General features: G+C 38.9%; 1 protein-coding gene across 1 annotated transcript in view; it reads left to right on the top strand.

Moving 5' to 3' along the window:
- Window positions 1-27,540, top strand: part of ATRNL1 (attractin like 1) — a 575,975-nt gene that overhangs the window by 154,910 nt on the left and 393,525 nt on the right. The window contains exons 20-21 of the mRNA XM_048507055.1: window positions 10,723-10,775; window positions 25,955-26,049. Of these exons, the coding sequence (XP_048363012.1) occupies window positions 10,723-10,775; window positions 25,955-26,049 (148 nt within the window). The remainder of the gene's footprint in view (window positions 1-10,722; window positions 10,776-25,954; window positions 26,050-27,540) is intronic.

Here is a 27,540-nt window from a genome sequence, read left to right as displayed (position 1 = left end):
GCAAGCCCCAAGGTCTCCTGGTAGGTGTAGTTCCCACCAGGCTGTTTTCAGCCTGAAGGGAACAGGCCACTTCTCCAGCCTGCACTGTTTCACTAAGGTAAGTGTGGGTGGGCGGGGAGCAGGGGGCAGGGCACCGTGGGGAGGGGACGGAAAACACAGAGTGGGCACCAGGTGCAGTATGGCCCAGCTACACCTCTTGTTTGCAAGCTAGTATTCATCTTTGGTCTTACCCTCTTTTCTGCTCCCTCCATTTGTTATATAACACCCAAATCCTGTATTTTCTTTAACTTTAAACACCTTTAAACACCTTGGTCTCTTATCCAAATATTAGCCAAGGTCAGGACTGAAGTTTGTGTCTTAAAGTCACCTAGGTAGCTTCCATGGTGCAAATAGGGATTTGAACCTGGGTTTCCTAGTTCTACACTTTAACCCCTATACTACACTGGCTCTCATTTACTAGAGATGGGCACAGATGAAATTGAAACTGACAAATGATAGCTATAAAAATGTAGCCTTCATTCAGCCAGGAAGACTCCTTACTGTGGTCTGATGAATAAAAGAAATGGTAATGCAGAAACTAGACACACACCTCATCAACTCTGTGAATTTGCTGCTATTCAGTGCCATTCGGGCAAAAGTAAAGTGGCCTCACAAGTGGCCGCTGTGTGAATCCATTCCTCAAGAAGTCCAATGATGCAGAAAATGGGCAATAACATATTAAGCAGAGGAGAATAATTTGCTCTGCATTCTACATGACAAACAATTTTGATATTGAAGAAGGGATATTTTAACTAACTCTGTTCTATTTATATAAGGAAAGACATTCAAGAATCCCCCTTTCAGCCTTTTTCTGGACGTGATAGGCCTGTTAAAGAGTTCAAGCTTGTGTCTTCTGGATTTTTTAAAAAGTCTATTTAATAACACTGTTTGTGGGGCTGGTTTTTCCTTCATGAACTGCTTTGCCATACACTGTAAAATAATTTTCTAAGTTCTCCTTTTGAAATCTGTGATTAGATTTGTCTTTGTGTTTGACATTGTAAAACAGCATCTTGTGTTCTGCCTCTTCTCTTCATCTACTCAGTGATCTTAAATCAATCCTCCTTCTCTCTTCCTCCAAAGCAAGTTGCATTAACATAGCTAATGTTTGTGCATATTTCCCTTTCAGCTATTTTGTGCATTTAAATTGACTTTTTATTTCATAGATGTCAGGTCTTTGTCCTCACAGTGTCATTTTCCTAATGTCACTATTCCCTGGAATGCTCATCAGCATGTTATAATGTTTCTTACTATATTTATATTGTGTGAATATTTACGCTAAAGATTGGTTGTTGCAATACGAAGCGTATAAGATGTAAATCTTAAACTGCACTATGACACTAGTTTTAATAGCTTGAAATGCGCATGAAAAGCGGCATAAAAGAGTTGGTTTCTCTGAGGATAGGGATCAACAGGGTGAAAATTGGAAGCAAAATAGCTTCCCATACTATGTGTGGATCAGACGGTTCTGATATATGCCCAGTGGATGTATACATAATTGGAGATTCTACTCACAGCATTTATGTGTGCAGAATTAGTTTGGAAAACTTTCTGGAGAATAATCTCCTTTAAGTCATATTTAGTAGGGAATAGTGTTAGGGTTTGAAATGTGCCGTGCTTTCAGGACTATCTGCCTGTCATCCAAGCAGTTTTTAGACAACTGCTGAAGAAAAATAACACAGAAAAACATCTAGAACTATTGAATGTATGCAGCAGAAGCTAATTGAGATGATGTTACTGTTTCCAAATGTCTTCTAAAATAACATAAAAGTCAAATAAAGAAATACAAAATAAAGAAATATCTACTTCTGTGGAAAGAAAAATGGCCATTTGAAATGAACAGAAGTTTTTTCCCCCATTGGGCGCTGATATATCATTGGAATCAGTTCTCAATCCAAAAATTATACTTAGGGCATTTCTCCAGTACTAATTATCACACTTGTTGTTTCTTCCTTTATGTCTGTGAAGCATCTCTGAAACCACATTCAGTAATGCGCACAATATTTTTTGGAACTCTTGTAAGCGTGGAGAGAATGTAACAACCCAACCCCCTTTTAGCTCTAGGAACATGGAAACCGTCAGCAGTTTTCTTTTTGGTGTAGATTAGTTTGATCACTATTTTTCATCTGTGCTTGTTTAGGAAATGATGTTCACTATTTTACTAATTTTCAACATTCTCCTAGGATTCTGCTATTTTGTTTTTGTGCTGAGATGGCTTTCAGATCTTGGTGAATACTGTTATCTCTCCTGTCTGATTAAAATGTTTATGTGAATGGTAAAACAAGAAAAGAGATTTATTTGAACTTTTTTTAAAAAAATCTAGATTTGTATTTTTTAGATAGCCTATTAACCTAAAAGATTTTAGAACTGGGTAATAAAAAGTTCAGGTGAAAAGTAATAGTCACATGGGAACAATTAATTCATTATGGGAAATCATGGGATAGGAATAGTTGTGGTATAGTTCTATTGTTTTCCTTTGTTTCAGTGACTAGAATTTTGAAAATATGTCCATATCGCAGTTTTAACCCTCACTGAAGCAGATTTTCTTGTCAAAATCACTACGGTACTACATAAATAGCTGATACCGGTATTGCAAGGAACCTAAAAGTGCTGCCATTGAAATAATCTAGTATTCATAATTATCTATCACTGACTCAAACAATGTTCATAATGATTTGAGTGAGATTCTATCAGTAAGGATGCAGTAAAGTCACTTTGCTTTCTTCACATAATCTTCCATATTTAAAATGGCAGCCATATGCTTTTGTGACCAGTAGTCTTAATCATGATAGAACTCTTCCTTTGTAACACTAATGTTGCTTCATGGGCTTGGGTTGGTTGCACTGTATCATTTCCTGTTGCAGAAGCAGCAGACTTATGCTGCACGTTTGATTCTTCTGGTGCTAGGTGCCTCTGATTATGCAAAAGCAGCTTTTTTCAATGAACCAAAAAGTGATTGGCACTATTGGGCTGTATTCCACAGAGAAAAACTGCTTCTGGGGCAGATGATAGGGGAGGGACACAAGCAGAAGACTTAGGATCCAAGGCATGGTATTTTTTTAAAATATGCCATTAATTAAAAACCTTCTTTCACATTTCTTAAACTCACTTAAAACTGATTGGTTGAGAGAAACTGGATTGTAGATGGCACAAAATCTGGCACAAGATGGCACAAGAACTATTCTTACATGCTAAACATGAGGAAAGTGCTTCCACGCAGGACCTTGAAAGGGGGAGCCCTCTAAGAAGTTCTAGGGCATGAGCAGAACTACTTATGAGGGCACTTTACATTCTGGCTGTTATGTCTGGACCGCTCAAAGATCAATCATATTTATTCAAAATTATGGATGAGAGTCATTGCGGACTCTTTCTTATTTCATGAACTCTTAGAAGTCCTCTTCTTGGGGCACAGTAAGACACCCCATCAACCTTTCGAAGGTGTACCAGACGAAACTATAGTTACATATGTGTATAAAATGGGAAAGTATCTTTGTGTTTTCACATATATCAGAAAAGGTCACATAACTATAACTTTTAAAAGTGAAGCACAGTTTTAGAAAACTGCAGTTAAATAAGTGAAAGACCCAAAGGAATTCCTGTGTTGCCAATGCTACATACAGTCACAATTCAAAACCACAGTACATAAATACTCTCATGTTCCATCTGAAAATGAAATAGAAGACTAAAAAACTGCAGTAACTATCAAACTGCAACAATTCTGAGCAAGGGTCAATGGTAGCTCAGAGCAAATTCATTCTTTTTAGCACTCTTTTTGTTCACTTTTCTCCCATAGTGACTTGAGGCAAATTGTAGTCACAAAGCATAGCCATCAAATTTGTGTATGGGATGTTTTACACAAGATGATGGACATCATGAGCCTGGCATGTTTGATTTTCAAATACGTTGTTTGCAAACATCAGGATGTGTATAAAAGGAATGTATGGAGTTTCCACTGTGATTTCAGTGCAGAATTTTATGACTGATAAAAGTGAAGTATGGAATCTGAGTTTCCATTTTTCTAGATATGTGGCAAGTTTATTTTCTCCCTGCAACTCCTGTTGCTCTTTTCTTGTGAGGAAGGATGAAAGAATAAGAACATGGAGAAAGTCCGAACTGTCTGTACTCTAGTGTCCTTTAGAACTTTTTGAAATAACTGGTGATAAATTACAAGCATGAACAATGTTTTGCACATTGAAAAATTTATCTCTGTTAAATATTGTTTTCCAAAATAAGAAAGGAAAATGATTTTTTACCTTTAACCCATTACTTTATGTTCACTAAATGATACTTCGATTTTTTTAAAAAAAATCATTAATCTGGAAGCTCTTTAAAAACTTCAATACTTGCTATTTAAACAACACTCACAAAATGTATATTGTACGATAGCACAATGCAGTCATTAAATAATCATAGAGTAGGTTCTTTGGAATGTTGCTATGCAAAGCTTGCCAAAAGATTTTTTCCTACCCAGAAGCATTTTCTTAACAAGTTCACAGTTAATTTATAGAATATATGGAACAAGAATTGTTTTTCTATATGACAAAGCATTTCCCTCAATGGAACTGTGTTTGGAGGTAACAGATTGAACTTCTCATTGGAGTGCTGTATTCCAAATTATACTATTATCATTACGCAGTGATTTTTTGTCAATAAAAATAAGAAAGAAAGAAAGAAAGAAAGAAAGAAAGAAAGAAAGAAAGAAAGAAAGAAAGAAAGAAAAGATACTAGTAGTCATAGATAAGGTTGTGCCGATTATCCCAAGTTCCCCCTCCTTCCGATCCCTGCTAGGATACACTTTCTCTTACTCTGCGTGAGTAAGATGGGCTGGTTCCCAAAGATTAGACCTTGGCAGAATCCCCTCTCCCCACAAAAAGGTTCTGGTACTCAGACCTGTGAGTACAAGCACAAAAAAGCCCTGTCATTGTATAATGTGATAGTTTTCAGGATAGCTTTTGAAATATAAAAATCAGGCCAGGAAAACAAAAGAAGGCTGCTCATGCAGCAATCTTTTTTGTGCTCTCAGCACAACCTTTCAAACCATTAGAAAAAGCTGTGCTTTAAGTTCCAGAAATTATTCAGACAAACATTCAGTGCAGTCCCTGAGGGTTGAAGTTGGAAAGGAAAATCAACAGTCTTTTCTGTGCATATGCAGAAGATGATTTGGATTGGAGCCCTCATATGAAAGCAGGAAGCAAAGACCAGTTATTGGAAAAGATTAGAAGAATGAAAGCCAGTTAAAACAAGCTATGCTGTATTGGTATCTTGGTTTTTGTGTGTCCAATGAGCTTATCATGCTATGATTCCTTTGTAATTTGGAAGAAGAAATATGCAGCTTCTGAAATCAGGGGTCCTCAATCTGTAGCACCTACGGACACTTTTTGGTGTCTACTCAGCATTTTTGAGAAGTGGGTGGAGGTGGGTGGAGCCATGAACAGCTTGTCCCCATCAGGCTTCTCATTCAGGCCAGGAGAGTTCTGATTGGTTCTGTAGATGAATAAAAGATCCCACTATGTGCCTACACAGAAGGCCTTGAAGAACAGTGGTTACAGGTAAGTATGGCCCTGTCTTCAGCAGCTGTGGCAGCCCTAACACATGGATCTTCGCTCCTGGAAAATTCTGGCTATACCTACAAAAGATATTAGAGTAGACAGCGATGGCCAACTTACTTTGTTACTTAAAGAAAAGAATTTAGTTAAATTTTGGATAATTGGAAACCCTTTGGAAAAAACAGAGGAAAAAACACACACAAAAAGATGATTAGTGGTTTTGAAGGTTTGTGGATTGCCAAAATGAGTCTGAATAGGGAACTATTCAGTAGTAACTAGTAGTAACTATAAAGATCCAGTGTTACTTATTTTATTAAAAATACAAAAAATTTTTAATGTTAATACTCAATGCTGACAAAATTGCAAGTATTTTGGTGATTTTTCTTTTTGTGTTGTCAAGCTGTTCAAGTGCAAATGAAAACTTTAACTGAAAAAAAAGATCTTCTCTCCTGATTGTAAATTGCCCCAAGCCTTGTCCATTACCCTCCCTTCCCACCTATTTGGTCTAGGGTTGGGAGGGCAACACCAGAAGAAGTCAGTCAGTCCAAATTGGAGAAGGGGAAAAGGCCCACTCAAACTAGCATCTGGCTTTTGTCCTCAGCACGGTTGAGCCAGCCTGGAACAAAATTAAGTTGGCCAACCTGAATGAGATAGCAGAGAAAAGGCCTTCTTCTCATCCTAAAGTGATGTTGCTGCAAACAGGGAGAACTCGATGTCTAGCACATGTGGGAAAAGAGAACTAATTCCTGTTCCAACCTGCTGGCATCATCTTGTTCCTGTGCTGCTGGGTTAACAGCCACCTGGGAAGCAAAGCTGGTTTGAATGTGGGTGTTAAGCCCCCACCCCAAGCCAGCCAACTACTTTCCATCTTAAGCAGCAACATCCAGGACAGGAGCAGACAGGCTGACATGAAAGGAGGGAGATAAAGCCTTCTCTTCAGCGCCTGAGAGGAAAGCTGAAAGGCTATTTTAAATGGTGTATGAGTGTTCCCTTGTCCTGAGCACCACAACAGGGATCCCTATTATGGGCTCTTATGCAGTGCTTTAATAATTTGCTCATGTTTATTTTAAGCAATATATTACCATTGCCAGGATCTCCCTGGCCATCGGCAGGGGAGGTGGGTGGTGGGAATTTTACCAAGCTTAAAATGAAGCCTAGATCTTGTTGACAACAATGAGGGAGGTGATGTGGTATCTGAGCAAAAACCTTATGGTAGAACCTGTTTTTACCACAGAGTTTTCTCAAATACCAGGGAATCTCCCCTGTGATTGCTTGTGTGATGACATTACTTCCTGCAGTGACCAAGGCCTCATTTTAAATCTGATAAGACCCCCACCAAACAGTTGGATGGCATTGGGGGAAAGGAGTCCAAAGTGGATGATCTCCTTCCTCCAACAGGGGTCTGGCAGCCCTACAATATATGTTGTGTGTTAGTAATACATATCTTGATAAGTCTTTAAAACACATTTATGATTCTATCAGAATTTGCTCAGAATATCACTCTTACTATACATTTCACATATGCAGCCCTTTAGCACCAGCTGTCATAATAGCGCAGGCTGAAAATGTCTGGATGAATGAGAGAAGGGCTCATCTAAAGTTAAAAAGAATCCAGGAGAAGCATTTTTTCCCTTTTGCGTAAGTGTGTTAGATGTCTGCAAGATGAAGACAGATACAGCCAGATGGTGATGTTTTTGCTAGTTCATGTATACTTATTTTGTGTAGGCAAGAAAAATGTTTTTAAACAATATGTTAATTTTCAAAGGTACCTGTTAAACAGAACTTCTGTCTGAAATGCTGAAGATCTATTTTCAGAGTTATGTGTCACCCCACTCCCTGACATTTTATTTATTTATTTATTTATTTATTTTATTGGACTTTTATACCGCCCATCCCCGAAGGGCTCTGTGGTTAGTGGTTAGTTCCACTTCCCATTGGTTAGTGGTTAGTTCCACTTCCCATGGCAGCCGTTTGTGGTTGCTCCCACTACTCTCTGTCATCATTCTAATACTAAAAAGTATTGTCATAATGGTGGACTTGGAAAGAGCTGATATTATTGCCATTTAAAGAGCCCAGCTTTTGACTGTTTTTGATCCTGATATGCAGAACTAATTGATTTCAGAGTTTAAAATTTTTTATAAGTGTTATTGGAGCCTGTTACCCTTCTAATTCAGATTAGCCTGTAACTCCCACACATGCCAGCTGGGTGACCTTGGGCTAGTCACAGCTTCTCGGAGCTCTCTCAGCCCCACCTACCACACAGGGTGTTTGTTGTGAGGGGGGAAGGGCAAGGAGATTGCCAGTCCCTTTGAGTCTCCTACAGGAGAAAAAGGGGGGATATAAATCCAAACATCATCATCTCCTCTTCCTCCTCCTCCTCCTCCTCCTCCTCCTCCTCCTCCTCCTCCTCCTCCTCCTCCTCCTCCTCCTCCTCCTCCTCCTCCTCCTCCTCCTCCTCCTCCTCCTTCTTCTTCTTCTTCTTCTTCTTCTTCTTCTTCTTCTTCTTCTTCTTCTTCTTCTTCTTCTTCTTCAGTCTGAATTATGAAACTTGAGTAGAGTGAATCATCACATAGTGGAAGGGAAAAGGCGAGAAAACAGGCTGATATTCAGGCAACAGCTCAGTTCAAATGTCAAATTTTTATCATTGGGAACAGGAGGTGACATGACTGTGTTTTCCTTGCCACACCCCCTTTCTCCACCCAATTTGGCCAGCCTGAAAGGAAAAGATTTTAGTCTTTGCCAGTCATCCTGTTTCTAAGCCTGAGAATGTCTATCAGTAGTGAGTGTACAGGAACTGCTTTTCCTAGACCAAACATTGATTTTTTGCACCAGGTCTTTTCAAAGTCACCATCACATTATAGAACATGCCCCAACTCACAAATCTAAACACAGCAATGGTCTATGCCACACAGTGGAAATAATTTTTTGATGTTTTCAAAATGCTTTCAAAATGTTTTATTACTGCTGTGAAAAAATATAAAAATAAAATAAAAGGAACCTCCAAATGGCTTTCATTTGTTTTCACTGGAAGCAGCATCAGGCTTGGTATATATGCAGAGACTGAGGTAGTAACTTTTAACTTTTACATAGATCCCTTAAGACTAGAGATATAGAAGGGATTTCACAATTGGAACAAAATTGGGGTGAGGGGGAGAGATAGGGAGTTCTCAAATTGCCTAGGTGATAAACCCTAAGCTGAAAAGTCGATTCATACAGAGCATCAAAAAGTCTGCCAAAAAAGATTTTTAAAATATGGCAAAAATGCATAGGTTTCTTGATATTCAGCAAGCCTTTATTGGCATAGAATGCATAGGTTTCAAGAGATTGTTCTAGCAACAAGCAATGTACTTGGTGCCTTTTTTTAAAAGGGAGCAAACACCACTCCTTCAGGAACCTAATTCTGCCATATCTAGTAGCACACCAACAATAAGCAATTTGTAATTCCCTAAAGTCTGTGCCAGGGAGGCTTGCTGGGGATGGGGTGAAGAGGCTGGGGGAGCTTTCTCTGCCCATGGATCCTGTGATCCATGGGCAGGGAGGCATGCTGGGGATGGGAGGGAGGCTGGGAGAGCTTGCTCTGCCCATGGATCCTCTGATCCATGGGCAGGGAGACTTGCTGGGGATGTGGGGGGGGGGGGGAGACTGGGAGCTGAGGCATAGCAGGAGGAAATGGCGTCCGGGGCAAAATTTCGAGATATTTTTGTGGATTCTTCTTGCATGAAATATGCTTTTATTTTAAAAATTAAAGCAAAAGTGCTGAGAATTTAAGAAGTATATAGAAGTGAAAAATCACTTGAAATCATCTATAGACATTTCTACTCAGTTAATTTTTGACTGAAGAATCAAGTTAGTTTGTAATTAACATTGATACAAACATTTAAAAGGTTGAAATCTATAATTATTGTTGAATACTTCAAGTTGAAATTATGTGTTTTACAAAATATTGTTAAATGTTGCTTTCTTAAAATTAACATAATTATAACCATACAGCAGTATGATCTTTCCGTAAATGATTGGCTATATAATATCATATGAATATCATATGAATATCTGCTGGTAAATGCAGTTTATAATTTTGACTTTGGCAGCGTTCACTTTTAGTGCAGTTTTACAATAATGAGTCAGTTTCAGCAATTAACTTTGAGCGAAAAGGCACTGATTATGAGAGAAAGTGGATAGCTTCTAGCAATGCAAAACCTGCAGAATGAACCTAGATCAGTTTTTCTTAATTTACAGCTTAGTCTTAACTGGGCACCAATGCACAGCTATAACTGTCTCACCAAAAGAAAAAAAAACACAAAATTATAACTTCATTCACCACATGCTGGACCATCTTTGTTTTAGAATGCTCCGTTTGGGTCCTAGTGCTTATCGAACAGAACTAGGTACGTACTGGAACCCAAGTGGAGCATTCTGAAACAAAGATGGTCCAGCATGTGGCGAATGAAGTTACAATTTTGTTTTTGTTTTTTGCGTGTGACAGAGTATCGTCAGTATCCTGTGCTTTTTCAGCAGACGAAAAAAATCTCCAGAGGCTAAAATATAAGGTGAGGTGAAATCATAGTAACTGCACTGATATGCATACTGGCACCATTAACACCTACCAATCACAGAGCAGCATGCTGACAACATCCCCATATCAGCAATAGATAGAAGCAAGCAAGCAGCAGCCAGCCAACACATGATACCCCACAGGCCTTCCTATTGTCACCCTCTCCCCACCCATTCTCAGAACAAGGGAAAGAACAAAGGAAATACAGCACCCTTCACTGTAAATTGTGGTTTACCCAGTACATGGAATTCAGGATGTGCCCAGCTACACTCTGTACACTCTGCCCACAACTTTTTACTGCAGCGCTTTATTTTAAAAAGGCATTTTTCAACCCTTATTGCTGCAGAAACATTTTTTCTATAAAGTAATTGAGATTTGTGGTGTAGTTTTCACTGGTGGGAAAGAGGATATAGAACGTTAATAAAATAAATTTTAAAATTGGCCGAATGTTGCATTTCTGCTAACTAGATCAACTCGTATTTAAAATGTATAGTTTTCCAATACTTATTCTTTGTTAATGCAGACAATGTAATAAAGCATAATCTAATTATTAATTATTTGGGTTTATTTTTTTCCCCTCTCCTGCAGCTGTGACTCAGAAAACAGGTACCTTGGCAATCCACTCAGGGGAACATGTTACTGTAAGTAGTAGTTTGTTTCATTATTCTCAGGTGTTGCTCTGGAAGAGGAGGGCCGGTCTATTAAATCAAAATACCAACAACAACAACAACAACAACAATGATGATGATGATGATAACATATTTAATACTAACGATAATATATTTTCTAATCTACCACTTCAGATTGGGTACTATCCAATGATATATTAATGGTAATGTTCCACATCTGGAAATAAAAAAAGAACTCTCTGGTTAGTTATAATACTAAGCCTTAGGCAAGTTATTCTAACCAACCTTGCAGGATTACCATGGGAATAAAGTAGGATGCCACTGTACTCTGCCCTGATCTGATTGGGAAAAGGTGAGGTGCAAACACAATCCATATTCAATGTTGCGATAGCCATGTGAGAAGAAGGTAATGATTCCCATCAAGAAGGAATCAAGACCGAGAAACTCAAAGAAGCTTTCTGGCCTAGGATTTGAGCAAGCTCTTCATTGAGGTTGTGCTGTTTTTCTGAATGCCACTTAGAATTGAATCAGTGGTGAATTTGCATAGAGAGTGAAAATAATACCACTTTTCATAATTTTGTGGTTGATGTCTGCTATCCATCTATCAAGTTTAAGGAACAGACTCTTACTTACACATCTAACCACTACTAATTTGGGTAGGAGCTCTGTATTTTAAGGGTTTGTGTTTCTCTTTTCTTGAAGAGATATCAGGATGCTTTTTGATAGAGCTGAATTTCTAAATGTTCTGGATCTCATTATGTAATATGACAAAATAGCCAAATGAGGACTCTGAGAAAAGTCATTCATGTGGCAATTGTTAAAGAATGCAAATTATGTAATGCAAGTTTCTCAGATATCATCACTCTAGCAGTAATGCCTGGGTTTGTGGTTGCCTGTAGAGCTTTGACATATGGAAATGACAGCAAAGTATGATACAAACCAATGTTTTCTCTCTGCAAACATTTCGGGTTTGTGAATATTTATTTTGTCATCTAAATATAAATACTGTTGTGAAAATATATGAAAATAATAAGACTTGTTGAAGCTAGATGCTGCCAAGAAGGATTTTAGTATTCTGTAGTAGTGCTGTTTCATAAATCTTTTTTGATCTGAAACAAATTGTGCCATTCCAAGCTGGCCTTTCACCTCTTAAATAACCAAGCTATTTGTCTGCTGCCAGGTTTTTAAAATATTGTAAAATGTTTGTGGTTTTAGGTCTCTTGTCGATTTTAAACCTACAGTCAGAATAGATTCATTATTTTAAAAACAAATTTGCATCCTGTGTTGATGCCTCATTAACAAAATGCTTTGTTTCCTTGGTATTGGTTCTTCAGTCACAAGAGCAGATCTTGTTACATTGATTTTCTGGTGAATCTATATTATGGAACCCTTAGGGTGGGTTTCATTGACTTAATGGGTGACGGCTCTGTTTTAAGAGCTTTAAGTGCTGCAAGCTAATTTGATTCTTTATTTCTGTTTCACCCATTCACAGATAATTTACAGATAATTTAGACACCAACGATTTCTATTCCTATTAGCTAATAGTATAGCAAGCACTCTAAGTTATACAATGGAGTATTAAAAGAACCTGTGGATATTATATCCATATAAAGTGAAGTGTATGAAGAATACTGTAGGCAGATTGTGTGCATCTTTGGCTATGATCACCTGACAGAATGCATCTGATCCACTGCTATATTACTCTTCCCCAGAAGCTTGTGTACCCATTGCCTTCTATAGGTTCTCATACAAGAAGGAGGATGGGCAAGTTCTGGAGAGTCCCATGGCCCTCATCAACCACATCAATTAAAACTACAGCCAGTAAAACAATAAATAAACAGATGCCAATTGTTGAAGCCACCCAAATATCTCTCAGGCTGGGGATCGTCAAAAGGTTCCCCTCCAGAATGGAGGTTGAAAAGGAGGAGGTCCAAGTTGCACAGGTGGCCAAATTGGCTTTTTTTCATCCTCATCAGGCTAAACCGATGGCCACAGTGATGCATGCAAAGGTCACCTCCAGACTGAATTACTGTAATTCGTTCTGCAACTGGTCCAGAATGCAGCTGTGAGAGTCCTTATCGGGACATTGATAAGAGTGCCTATTAGACTTGTTCTGTCATCTGCACTGGTTGCCAGTTGAATTCTGGATCATGTTCAAGGTCTTGGTGCTAACCTTTAAGGCCTTGTGTGGTCTGGGACCTCTTAACTGAAACCGCATTTCCCCATATTGCCAATGGAGGATGCTACGTTCCTCTGGTGGTAACCTTCTGTTGATCCCTGGTCCCTTTGATTGATCTCAACCAGAGTCATGGCCTTTTCAGCCCTGATTCCGGCCTGGTAGAACTCCCTTCTAGCTGACATCAGGGCCGTGTGAAATCAGTTCCACAAGGCCTATAAAATGGAGGTGTTCCACTGGGCTTTTGCTTGAGGCAATCATGGGTCCATTTTCCTTTTTCTGCCCCCACCCCCAACATCTTTTCCCATCTTCCCCCTCCCAATAGTGGTGGTCAGATATGTGATGGTGTTGACATTTGATTTTATGCTATGTAGGCATCCTTTGGACACCCAAGATTTCGCCATCAATATGCTTATTGTGTTTTAAAGTTCATTGTTATAATTGTATTGAATTTGATTCAGTGATTGGTGTTAAATGATGTCTGTAAGCCTGGCTTTGACTGGGAAGGGCGGGGAATTAAATTGATTAAAATAGAAACAAATAAAATAAGTTACTTTGGAATATATGAAATGGTATGTGAGGCACCCCCTTTGCCTGCTCCGTTCCCTTGCTTTCCACAATGTCACTTGGAGGGTGGGTGGGTGTCTGATGCCAGTTTATGATTTTAATTAATTTAATTAATTTAATTAATTCTTTTAAAACTGTAAACTGAAAGTGTAATGTCACTGATGATCTTATATTCAGTAAAATAACTTTTTTACAATGCTTGTTAAGTAAAAAGAGATTAAAAACTAGAATCTTGTAGTTTATAAAGGAGAAAAAGATGCAGAAAAGGGTTGTGACCTTCACTTTTCTGGAGAACTTATAACTTTTTATAAGAGTGGCTGCGGCTTGACCAGGGCCTGCCATTGCAGATGGGCAGGCCCGGCACAAGCTGCATTCGCCCAGGCGGGGGCGGCCACGCGGCCTCAGCTACATAGGAACCACAAAATGCAGCATTCAGACTTGTATTAAGAAGAATGAAAGACACTGTTGGCTTAACCATCCTGAAAAATCTGCAGTAGCAGAACATGTCCTAAACATAACTGGACATAACATTTGATTTGAAAACACTGAAATTCTGGACAATTCGGAAGGTTAGTGTGTCGGATTGCAAGGGATGCCATTGAAATTCACAAACACCAAGACAACTTCAACAAGAAAGAAGAGACTCTGAGAATTAACAAAGCTTGGCTCCCAGTACTTAAAATATGGACTGATAACCCCACCTGCAATACAATGCACTCAACCATACCTTTCCATAGCAAGTTCCACTCAAACACTTACTGATTGGTTCCCCACACTGGGACATAGACAATATATACCCCACTAAACTTTCCTTTCTCACTAGACACAGTGTGTAACAGACTTTTCTCTGTGATACACCTCTGAAGATGCCAGCCACAGATACAGGTAAAACGTTAGGAACAAGAGCTACAAGAGCTTTTTTGCCTTTTGGATTGGAGCTCAAGCCTTCCACCCCCCAACCCTGCCATCATTTCCTAGATGTGGACCTGAGAAACAGTGGTGAGTGGGGGGAGATTTTTTTATTAGGTAAATTTTGGATTTTAAGCACCTGAAAAATGTAAGAAAAATCTGAATATAATTTACCAACTTTGCTCACCCCTAGTCTGATCTGATTGTGGTTTTCTCCCCAGCTGCTCCATTGTTTTGTTCCTTTTGAAGGAAACCAATGGTGATCAGTATTCTTAAAATAGTTCATTTGCCAGTCACATTCATTAACAATTTTTAATAGTCTCTCAAGTGTTTATGGATATCTGTAATCCTACTGCCATTTCATCATGTCATCACAGTTTACCATAATAGCACTAGGTACTTAAAGCACCTAGTTTTTTCAGGAAACATATTATTTTAGAAAGAAGGTACTTTCTTGGAAACTGTGCTCTGAACATCTAAAGGAAGGAGTTACTGTTTGTTGTACTTACTGCAGCTAAACTCATGAGTTCATACTTGGAGCTGTTGAAATAGTGGAGAAGGATTGCGATGGCACAGGTGAAGACTTCTGCTTTAGATGTTGAAACATCTCTAGTTTTCTCTTCGGATCATACTTCGGATGACCCTGGATCAACGGATGGAAGCAGACACTGTTCATATGAAAGCCTGTGATTATACTAGTAAATAATCTATCCCTCTGCACATGCACAATAACTAGATCTGCTTTGCTAAAGCTGGTAGAAAGTGTCATCAAATTGCAGCCAATTTATGGCGACCCCGCAGGGTTTTCAAAGCAAGAGACTAACAGAGGTGGTCTGCCATTGTTTGCATCTGGTCTCCCATCCAAATACAAACCAGGGCCAACCCTGTTTAGCTTCTGAACTGATTTGATCAAGTTAAACTGGGGCATCCAGGTCAGAGCGTGTTAAAGTTACAGAATTTAAATATAAACAAATTTAAACAAGCTCAAAACGCTTGTTATTCAAATACCATTTATGCTTTTAAAAATGCTTGAAAGGAGCAACATCTATCTGTACATGCAAATATATTTAAATGTATAGATTTAAATAGTTTACTAATAAGGAAAATATTTCTTCTTTGCTTATTGAATAAAGAGTAATAGAAAATGCTACGAAACACTAGGTGGCAGCCTTGTTATGTTTAAATGGCTTGCAGAACTCAAATAATGTTTTGGAGAAATTATTGTAGACTGAAAATTAAAGTAATACTGTCATTAGCAGAAATCATTTTAATCAATGATGTTGAAATATCAAGTCAGGAACAAAAACTGATGCCTGTGATTTTGGAAACAACATCAGAAATTCACGGAAGCTGTGAGAAATGGCCCACCGATTTGATTTTCTGCGACTTCCTTTTTACTGTTAGTTTTCTTTGGGGATCTAATTTGTTTAAACTAAATACCTACTGTAATTGTAAAGCTGTCATGCTTGACTTAGAATAATGGGTTTCAGCAATTATATCTGACACTAATTGACTTTGCAGATTGAGGCTATTTTTATTATTGTTAAATGTAGAAGTTTTAATCACCACAAACTGTCATTCTGTTTTCAATATTTGGGACTGTAAGAATAAATGCTGTCTAAAAATTCTCTAGTATTTAAAGAGGGCTAGTGAAACAACCATCTTGAACGCTAGCCTTAATACAAAGTGTTGGAAATTACACATTTAACATCTTTAAATCAAAGAAAGCAAAAGGGCTTACAGAACCATGGGATTTTGTGTCCCAGTGCTTTAAGAACAGAATCTAATTTTGCACCGATCAGTTCGACTGGGGCTTTCCCATGTCCCTTATATATGGCATTTTTGTTAAAATGCGTCCAGATCTTTTTATAACAGTCCATTATAAAATATGAAGTCTTCATTTTCCGTTCACTTTCTAAACACATCTGTGCTATATTTATCAGAGTTGTAATCTATTCCATGTAATCAGTACACTCACTGTTTTTTAAATAAACAACATACAATATAAAATAATGAAGCTATTACAGATAAATAGCCTTCTGGAGAACTGTGAAATAACATATCTGCAACTTATATGCAGTTGTGTGTACTTGCAAGTTTATCTGCAGAATACAGTACCAATTGATGCCTGCAGAATCTGAGGGTGTGACAAGTTTCACCCACTCCCTAAGCCACTCACACCACCATCAACTCCAGCCACTCAAACCTGCTCTGCCCGTGGAAGTATATATCCTATCATCAATTATAGCCAAAGGAAACCAGTATGGCAGTGTCTAAAAACAGTAGTTCTCTGAGTACCAGATACTAGGATAAAAAAGAAGAATGTTGTCCTGATTGTAAGCTTCAAGTGGCATCTGTGTGGCTACTTCTAGGAGCAAAATATTGGACTAGAAGGGGATAAGTGGTCTCACAGCAATGCATGGTTTCCAGCTAATTTGTAAAAAAGTGTTTGAATATATAACGCAATGAAAAAGGGGGTTGGGGTTATACCGAGTTAGCGTTGGTAGTGGTATAATATGCAACTGTTGCATAACCTGGCTAGAGAAACATTTTGTACAGCCCAATAATAGAGCTCTTTTGGGAAACTAGCACTGCAAACAAAAATATATCTGAATGGATTGTATTCAAGAAGCCCTTATCAGCAATACAAAACAATATACATGTGATACAGAAAAGAGAAAGAAATTATAGCACAATACATTGATAATGGAATATATTTCTATAATCCATGAATAATGTTTCCTAAAGGAATAAAAGTGTCGTAAATTTGGATTAAGTTGTACCATGGTGAAATTCATATTAAAACAAAAAATAGCATAAAACAATGTTGTGATTTTTCTCATGTAAAGAATTTTGTTTGTATCCATCAACCCATTCCTGCAATTTAGTCAAGTAAAATCAGTTTCAAAAAACATTGTACAGAATGCTCCAACTCAGTTCTCCTTAGGACAAAAGAAGCATCCTGCTGGATCAAACCAGTCATACACTTAATCAAACATTCTAGTTCCCATATTGGCCAACCAAAATCCAATTCAAGGCCTACAAGCAGGGAATAGAGGTCAGATTCTCCCTTAATATTGCTTCCAAGGAAATAATATTCAGAATACACAGCTTCTGAATATGGAGGTTCTATTTAACTGTCATGGTTAATAGTCAGTGACGTTTTGCAAGTTCTACTAGATCACCACGTACTTTTGAACAAAGGACTTCAAAAAGTTTGTGAAACAGGGTTTCCTTCTACAAATGTTGATTTTTCTGTAGAAACTCTATTTCTCTATAACAGTTCTGTAGAGACTGTATGTCTCTATAATGAATAACTCGATCTAGGACAAGTTTCTACCAATTTAAAATTAAACAGTTATCAGAATTATAATAAACGGTATTATGTGGTGTGTTGTCTATTCCTTTAGAACTCAAAGCTGATATTCTGACAGAATTCCATAAATTACATTTGTCCTTATTTTTGAAAATTTAAATGTAAATAACACATTTGGTAGTAACTGTCTAAGTGGTTGAGAAAGATGGACTTGCTCATATAATAGAAGATAAGCAAAAAAAGGTGTGAAGTGTGCAAATGCTATGCCAGCTTGATACTGTGGCAGCATTTAGTCTTTTTGTGCCATCTAAAATCCTTTTGCCCCATGATACAGTCTGCAAGCTCAGTGATACTGCCTAGAGGTTACTCATAAAACATCCATGATCTTAAACCTGGGTATCTCAGTTCCTTTTCCAACACTCACATGCCATAAGTCTTATCTGCCTTACAGAATTGTTGCAAAGAGAAAATGATGGAGAGGAAAACAATGGAAGCTGCTTTAGGGGTTGCCTTTGGAAAGAAAGCTGTATAAATGAAATAAAGTAAAATAAAAGTGATAATCAATTCCCCGCCACCAAAGTACAGATTCTTTTACAATATCCAGCTTAAAAGAACCAAAATACCTTTGGTTTTAGAGAGCTAAATGAATTCTAAAAACCATCAGTAGTTCAAAACATCCCAAATAATGGCTCTAAGATACAGTAAAGCCATGTAACACTACATTACTTTTTAAAAGTAAAAAGTATGACTTTCATATGCAGGCAGCACTTAGAATAATGGCTTATTGCAATAACTTTACCACTGTGCAGATGCAAGTTTGCCCTCTGTGTTTTGGAGGCCTGGACATTTGTGGCCTGTGGTAAAACATTTAAGAGGTGAAATGTTAAGGCATACTTTATGGAGATTTGACTGGAACAATGGGTTTATTCCCTGTCGGATACAAGCAGAAACTTCCCATTAACCTTTCCCAGAGCCAAGTGTGCTCATCAGAAAGGGAATTGCTCCTTTAAAAATTAAGCAACTTTAGGGAAATTAAACTGTTGCTTTGAATTGTATCTCATTTAAATGTTTTTCTTTAGTGCTTGATTTTTTACAGCACTCATTACTGACATGCAGAATTGATTCTAACTATTCTTGTTTATCCAAAAGAATGCTTTTGTTTTGAAGTGCGAGGATGTGTTTGATGTTTTAAAAAGCAATAACCACTGCAGTGTCTGGTGGTTGTTTTTTTAATTTCAAATAATTTGTAAGGAGCAGCTTGCCTCAGCCTGCTCTTGACCTTCTGTAGGTCTTAATGAGTGCAACGTGGGTGTAAATTGCTTCTGTTCTGCTTTAGAGTAACTGCATAGGGACTTCCTAGTGATGCCACTGACTAGGTGAAGTACTCTAGTAAAAGAAAAAAAACTCTTTTTTTACATACATGTGCTTTTTTTTTAATGCAGGAAGGAAATAGAAATGTAAACCATAGTAAAAAAAAATGCAAAACTTTCTAACAGAGTAATGTTAACAATTCACCAATGTAAATTAACCTATTCATAAAATGTTGCTTTTTATATGCTTAATACTAATTAAAGTAATTATTTCAAACATTTGTAAAAATCTAGACATTAAAAGATTTTAATAGCAGAAAATGGAACATGCACTTTAACATCTCATGCTCGTCATTAAAATTTGTCTCATAGAAAGAAATCTATGTGGAATGAGACATTTAACAGCTAGTCCTATAAGAAAATCATTATAGCTAATTAACACTTTCTGAATGAAAAACGTGCTGTGAATTACATATATGAAAGGGACAAAAGACACCTGAAAGAGAAGATGAATCCCTTCTTTGGATAACTTACTAGTGCTTTATTAAGAATATATTTCAAGCAGCAAAGAGATAAAAAACTTATATACTCTGTAGCTGATACGTAGTTGTATGCTGCTTATACTTTCATTATTCTCCTCTTTGTTATAGTGAAAGTATGTATGTAATCTAGCTGAACCCTGGCTACATAGATATCTGTTGGAGAATTGGGGGGAATTTTAAATCAATATAATGACAACAGCCTTGTGGTTGGGAAAGAAATGTGAAATTACTTCAAACAGGAATAACAAAGTTTAAAGTAACAAACATTTCATATGGACACAACGTTACAAAAAGAAGTAAAACTAAATCATAACAGTTACGAACTTAGCACAACTGAGGTAGACAGAGTCTTCAGTGCACTTCAGGAAGGGCATTCAGCACAATGGCAAATAATGAATAGTGCCCGCTAATACTAATTAAAAAGGATGCCCAAAATGTTAAGTAGAAGTTAAGTAGAAGTGCAGCGCTGTTTGTTACCCATCTGCTCTTCTGGTGGGATGTACTAAAAGGAACGACAGGTTTGCTCATTGGAAACAATGTGGGAGGCTGGAAGGCCCATTTGAAACAATGGGAACCAGGAATGCCATTTGACTTGCATTGACTCTGTTGAAATTCATTCAATACAAAACAGGTAGCAAAGAAAATGTGGAATGGATTTGAATGAAGTCTCATATATACTACCTTGACACTGGAATGACAGCACTCATACTGGAGGGGCAGCCCCTGGGAACAGAATCTGTGCTCAGGCAGTGGAATAATAGGTCACACACTGGAATGACAGATCTCTGAATCAGAATCTATGCTGTGGCACTGGAATAACAGGTTGCAGATAGGAATGAAATATTTTACATTTTAATTAATACTTCTGGAAGATGTGCAGTCATCTCCAAAACGGCTCTACTTCAATAATCCTGCCTGTCACCTCCCTTGTTTTCTTACAGATTCACACGGTTGGGTTGATGTGAGCCACCTCCTCTGTTGTACCCCTTCCAGTTCCAGAGTCCAGTTCTGATGCTGTCCTGACCTCCATGTTTCTATAACACCCTGCTTGAGTTCCTTGCACACTTTTGCTGACTCTGTTGACCACTGACCCACAGCATCCCCTCCATGGCCTCTTTATTAAAAAATCCCATCCCCATCCCCTAGGCCAGGGGTCCCAAATATTTTTGAAGATGGGCACCTTTGTAACACAGTGTGGTGGATTTAGACATAAAATGATTGCTAGAGGTGAAGCCAGCTAAGAATAGGTGGCCACATCATACTTTCAGTCAGACAGCGAACGTCCTTATAATGAGGTGTTAACTAGTGCCAAAGGAGTGTTTTTTAAAATGTCATTAAGAACAATTCAGGCTCTACATGGAAGATACATTTATATGTATGCCCTGAATAATTGAATATGTTTCACTAATTTACTTATTTTGGAAAATATACATGACTCCCTCTTCAGGGACCTGCTTGAGGTGGTTAACAAAAACATTACAATAAAATTACAAAAATAGCGTCATAAAAGTTATCAGTTGTAAGCAAGCCACCTGCCTAACTATATAGTCCAGGCATTCTGAATTTTCATTGCAGCCCATGTGTTTGGTAATCATTCATTGGGAAATGCCAATATGGATTGTTTCAAAATGGGTAGCTTCTTCTGGCTCAGTGGCAGCAGTGGCGTAGGAAGTTAAGAGCTCGTGTATCTAATCTGGAGGAACCGGGTTTGATTCCCAGCTCTGCCACCTGAGCTGTGGAGGCTTATCTGGGGAATTCAGATTAGCCTGGACACTCCCACACATGCCAGCTGGTGACCTTGGGCTAGTCACAGCTTCTCGGAGCTCTCTCAGCCCCACCTACCACACAGGGTGTTTGTTGTGAGGGGGGAGGGCAAGGATATTGTAAGCCCCTTTGAGTCTCGTGCAGGAGAGAAAGGGGGGATATAAATCCAAACTCCTCCTCCTCCTCTTCCTCCTCATTGTTCTTGCTCTCTAGCTCATCATGTATAGGTGTTGAATCTTGGTATCAAAGCCTTGAAGCATTGATTTGTTTCTAATCTGTTTGTATCTACATTGTGATTTTGAGTAATTTCTTATCATAATTTCAGTTATGACCCCTGGTTTCAGTTGCATGATGGTGCTTGACTGTGGACTTTTTGTTTGTTGAAAAATGCTGTGAAATCTTCAAGGTGGTGCCTCTCACCAATGGAGGTTAGGGACAGCCCTTTACATTGTAAAGTGGGTGGGAATGAGCTGATGGAAACATAATATCTGGTTGCTTTAAGTTACCAGACTTTTCACTCTCCTAATGCTAGATGTCTCATTTTAATTTGGTTGCAATCAATATGGGCTTCTTTCCTAATTAAAGTAATTTGTTTTGTGAGTCTGTCTTATGCAGAGTCACAAATAAGCTCTTGAGTAGACTACGTTTTGAATATAAAGGTTATGGATATATAAGCTGTAGTTGTTTTGATTAAATGTTTGTAATGGAAATAAAAGATTATTAGCTGATGGGGGTGTCTTAATAATAAAATGAGGCTTGTGTCAATAAACCAATGTGAATCTGTCTTATTATGTGGATTTTGGCTTTCTGCAGTTTATTTTATAAAGCAATATCCTCTGCTGCATTGTTCCTTTTAAATATTTGATCCTATTGTTAAAATTCCTGCCAATGCTGAATGTTTTTCAGCATTACAAATACCTTCTGGCACATGGCTGAAGTTCTGCTATGAGTCAGATGCATTTTGCCTGGTATATTGTTATACAACCATGTGAAATATCCTTGAGACATAAATGCCTGAGGAAATTACCCCCTATTGAAATGAGATGAGCCCAAAAGACAAAATGGTAGAAAGTCTCAGACAGATGAGAACTCTGCTGAGCATATTTTTTTAAGTAAAAGAAATGACTAAATGTGGCCTAATCTTTTGTCAGCCAAGATAGTTAGGGAGTGGTTGTGACAGGAAGAAAGGGAATAAAAGGCCAAAATGGAGGAAGAGAGGGAGACGAGATGGCTATGGAACCCTGTAGGACCAGGCCTTCACATCGATTTAGGGAGGTGACATTTGTGGCTTGGACAGCAGCAGATTCCTTCCATGGGACCTATGTTTGTCAGTGTCTAATGCGGCAATAAGGATGCAAGAGGTAGCAAGGAAGGAATCTGAGGAGCAGGCCCAAAGACATATTGAATCTAGGACTCAGGTGAATCTAGGACTCGGCTATTTCCAGTAAATTGCAACAAATCACAGCCTTAACATTTCTCATGGTGTTTCCCTTTTACTAAAGAGATTGGGTAATAAGGAAACACATGGGTGGAGATTAGCTCCTACTAATATTTGTTCACCTGTCCCAGAGATTGAGAGTCTTATTGATGAATGGAAATGTCTTGAATGTCAAGCTGAACTAACTGACGATTCTGCTGGTGATGCTGGCTTCCAGTCTCCTGATAACCTTTACCCGGGCACATCTGCTAATGGTATTTCTATGCCCTCTGGCAATAGCATCCTAACCAAAACTTGCTCTTCAACTACTGCTGATGGTCTTATTCTCTCCCAAGATCCAGACAGACCTGCCTAGCAGGGCTCTGGTCAGTTCATCGCCAATAGAGTGGACTACCACTCTCCTCCTTTGGAATTTGTGTCTGCTTCATTTCTGGACAATTGTTTTGAATACTCATGCACCTTTGCAGCAAGTCAGTCTGTTGCTCCACTTCAACTGGATTACAAATGCCACCAAGCCCCTTTAATTCCTTTGGACATGGACATAGATCTCAGGTCCGAAAAGGTTTTGAGCAGTGGTCATTCTTCTACATCTATAGGTAAATCAAGGGCCAAGGAGCTCAAAGAATTGGGGCTGGCACTTCCCATACTTACAGGTGAACCTTCGGATCTTACCACCCCGGTTTTACGGATGTTGCCCCCCCCTTAAATTTTGACAACACTTTTGGCACCACTGGATCCTCCGGCACCTCTGTTCAAGTACCAATTGAAATACACCATCCTAGCAGTTCCTTGAACAACTCAACCAGACAACATATATCTAAGATCATTTCAAACAACTGCTCTGTTATGGACTCAGAGCTACATGCACCCTTGACTGTGTTGGCAAGGAAACATGGCAATGGATGCATTCAATATGATTCTTCTGAAATTATGACCTCGGATCTAGCCAAGTAATGCCAGGATTTGACAAAGCTCTCCATCCTTTCTTGGAATATCTCAGGATAGGGAAATAAATCGCAGAACTCTTATTTTTGTGATTTCCCTGCAAAGGCTAATTTAATCCTTCTTCATGGGACCTGGTCCTCCCATACTATATGAATGAAAGTTTTTGAACCCTTTTGTCTCCCAGCAACTAAAACATGTAAACCTGATCACCCTTCTGGGGGCCTTTGCACTCTGGTTGCTACTTCTCTCAATCCCAATGTACTTGCATCTCGTTCTCAGATTGCTCAGGCTATCCTGATTCAATGGGAAAATAATTCATTGATCTTCATCAACGTATATATTCCCCCTGTTTGCCTAAGCACCCCTAGATGATTTATGGGATAGTCTGTCCTCCTTTTTGGAGGAACCTGAATCTAACTATCCTTCCAGTGAAATCCTACTACTGGGGGACTTTAACGCAAGAGTCGGTGCTGATTTAGTATCTTTTCTCGAACATGAGGGGCTTGATGATGATTATTCCTCCTTTCTACTACTACCCACAGTTCACAATTCTAAAGACCATCATATCAATGCAGCTGGCAAGAAACTAATTCAATTGGCTATTAGCCACAATAAACTGTGGTTAAATGGTCTAGTATGTTATGATCATTCCCAGGACTTTACATTAATCTCCTCTACCGACTGTAGTGTTATTGACTACTGTTTGATTTCTCCATATTTGAAATCCATGGTTCAAACCTTCCGAATTGGGGATTTCCTGTTAGGTGATCACGTCCCTCTCTGTCTGGTTCTATCCAAGTGTAAAGAAGCTTGTAGGGTCTGTATGCCATCAGCTGGGTATCTATCCAGACTGATTTGGTCCTCCAACTTGGCTGTTTCACTCCAGGACTTGTTTAGGTCTCATAGGCTCCTTCCACACGGAGGCGGAAGGGTTTGGGTCAGCGTAACCCACGCTGCCCCGCATGGACGGTCCCAGAACCGGCTGGGACGACGGCCCAGAGCTGCACCATCGTCAGAGCGACTCACCAGTCCCGCAGCCCTCCGGCACGTCGCTGAGGCCAGGGGACACGCCCCCCTGCCCTGTGCGCGCTTCCAGGGCTCCAGGGGCAGTATGCGGTCCCCAGGCTCCTCGCGACGTCGGAGGGCTGGGCGGAACTGGCGGAGTTGCCTGGGAAGGCGCTTGGAAGCCGCTGCCGTTTCAAGACGGGTAGTGGGCTCCAAGCCGGCATTCCAAAACCACGCTTGGGGAAGCGCATTTGGAAATGCCGCTTCAAGGCCGGGTCGGGAGCGGGCGAGGGTGGCGGCTGCTGCGCAGCAGCCATGCCCCTGTGCGAATGGTGGCCTGGAGACGGGGTTTTTGCTGTCCCCAGGCCTCCATATTCTGCCCGTGCGGAAAGGGCCATAGTCTTTGTAGTAGTGCTTCTCTTGTTGTTAATGTTGACTCACCACATGAGACAGTTTCCAACTTCGAATCATTAGTTAACCATATTGTCGATTTTTTGCTGAAGTCCCCCATGAGGAAACCTAAACCCCACAGTAATAAGTCCCCCTGGAATGTAACAGAAATATTTCTTGTCTTTATCATCATCATCAATAACCTTTGCTTTCTGCCTCTGAAGACATTTGAAAAGAGCTTTTTTTCTCAGAGAGCTTTTTGTGGAGAGTAAAGTAACTATTGAAAAGACTTAGTTATGTTTTAGTCTGTGCATGTTTTAACCCTGCTAGGTTATTGTTTTAAATTTTTGTTATACCTTCTTGTTGCCTGTGGTGATCCTCTTTGAATCTCAGGTGAGATTGAACTCCTTCAGATAAATTACTAAAAGTTATTGTATTTTTTGGCATAATAAATGGGAAAGTGCTGTACTCTGATTCTCAGTATTGTTACATTTCCCACTGTGTTTCCTTCCTGCTGTGCCTTCAGTAGGCTGGAAGCAGCAAACTAAGGCAAAAGCACAGAAGGTGAGAAAGACTTCCAGCCCAGTCTGTCCCTAATTCCATAGTATATTATTTGTCCCAGAGTCCAGGTAATCTTATGCTCAAGGCCTGATAAATCTCAGCTAAAAATGCATACTTGAATCCAGCTATGCTGAATTTAACACAATGTATGTGTTTCATTATGCACTTTTACTTGTAAGCTCTTTCATTAAACTGTTTCGAGCAGGACTCTAGAGATGTATCTGGAAATAAATAAATAGCTGTTCACTTCTAAATATTTTGTCCACAGATAGCTTGCTGATTGACTATCAGTTTACCTTCAGTTTATTACAAGAAGATGATCGCCATCACACTGCCATAAACTTCATTGCAAATCCTGAACAGGTGAGCCAATATAATATATTATCTCTAAAATGATCACTTTGTGTTCATGGCCTAGGTTTTCATTGTATTTGGTTCTTCTTTTGTCCTGCACTATGGGAACAATTAGTAGGAATGAAACAAACAATGTTTTTGGTTTAGGAAAAGTAGGACATATGTTTCATCAACTTGTTAAAATTTGTAAATAGGAATATGGATTTTGAAGTAAGATATATACCTATTTTACTTTAGACCACAAACCAACTTTTCTTCCAACATATCTTGGTAAAGTTACACCTCCAGAAATCCAGATGATCTTTAATCTCCTTCTGTTGTTTTCTGGGATGGAGTAAATCCCTTGGAAGCAACCTTTCTGTGTGCAGTTGACCTATTATCAATGTTGCAGTCTTCAAGATTGATTTATAGACACGGTAGCTGCTTAACTTCAGCCAACTCCTTACTTGATGTTAAGGTGTGAGTCAGTTGGATTTGCTGGACATTTAACCTAGTATGTTTTATCTCTGGAGTTTAAATGATAGTTAGAGTACATGTGTATACAATAAAGTGTAAGCATTACTAAACTAAACAGTCATGCTGGATTGATGAAATGTCTTGAGTGTAATGATATTAGTCTTATCTCCCAAAGAAAAGTTGATCTTTCACATTTATCTCTTCACAAAAAAGAACACTGAAATGACAGTAGCATTCCCTCTGGAGGGTATTAGTAATAAAGGATTTAGAAGATTTTAGATGTGTATTTATGATATTTTATATAAATGGTATTTTATTTATATTGTTGGCTGCTCTGAGTCTGCTCCAGCAGGAAGACCAGGATATTAAATCAAAATAATGAATAAATAAAATAAGGTATACATTAGGCACCTGTTCCGTGCTTGATGGCAAATTCCAGGCTACATCTTTTTCCACTGGCCCATAGCAGATAGTTCTTTGACTCGAATGGAATATGAAGAAGCCTTTTATAATGTTGTATATTACCTGACAATAGCTTATTGATGTAAATTCATAGGTTGCGTTATTGGCATCGGTTGTTACTTAAAACCAACTGTAGAACAACTTGACTTGAAGTTACTGTATCTGATTCTACACATGTAGTACTGTAACTGAAGAAGAAGAAGAAGAGTTTGGATTTATATCCCCTCTTTCTCTCCTGTAGGAGACTAAAAGGGGCTTACAATCTCCTTGCCCTTCCCCCCTCACAACAAACACCCTGTGAGGTAGGTGGGGCTGAGAGAGCTCCGAGAAGCTGTGACTAGCCCAAGGTCACCCAGCTGGCATGTGTGGGAGTGTACAGGCTAATCTGAATTCCCCAGATAAGCCTCCACAGCTCAGGCAGCAGAGCTGGGAATCAAACCCGGTTCCTCCAGATTAGATACACGAGCTCCTAACCTCCTACGCCACTGCTGCTCCTTGAAGCATATCATCAAGTGCATTTATTTGTCAATGTGGACATTGCTGTTGCACTTAGGTCTCTTGTTTAATCATGGTTATTTTTTT

Source organism: Sphaerodactylus townsendi, linkage group LG08, assembly GCF_021028975.2.
Source record: "Sphaerodactylus townsendi isolate TG3544 linkage group LG08, MPM_Stown_v2.3, whole genome shotgun sequence".
Classification (NCBI taxonomy): domain Eukaryota; kingdom Metazoa; phylum Chordata; class Lepidosauria; order Squamata; family Sphaerodactylidae; genus Sphaerodactylus; species Sphaerodactylus townsendi.
This window is presented reverse-complemented; position numbering and strand designations above follow the sequence as displayed.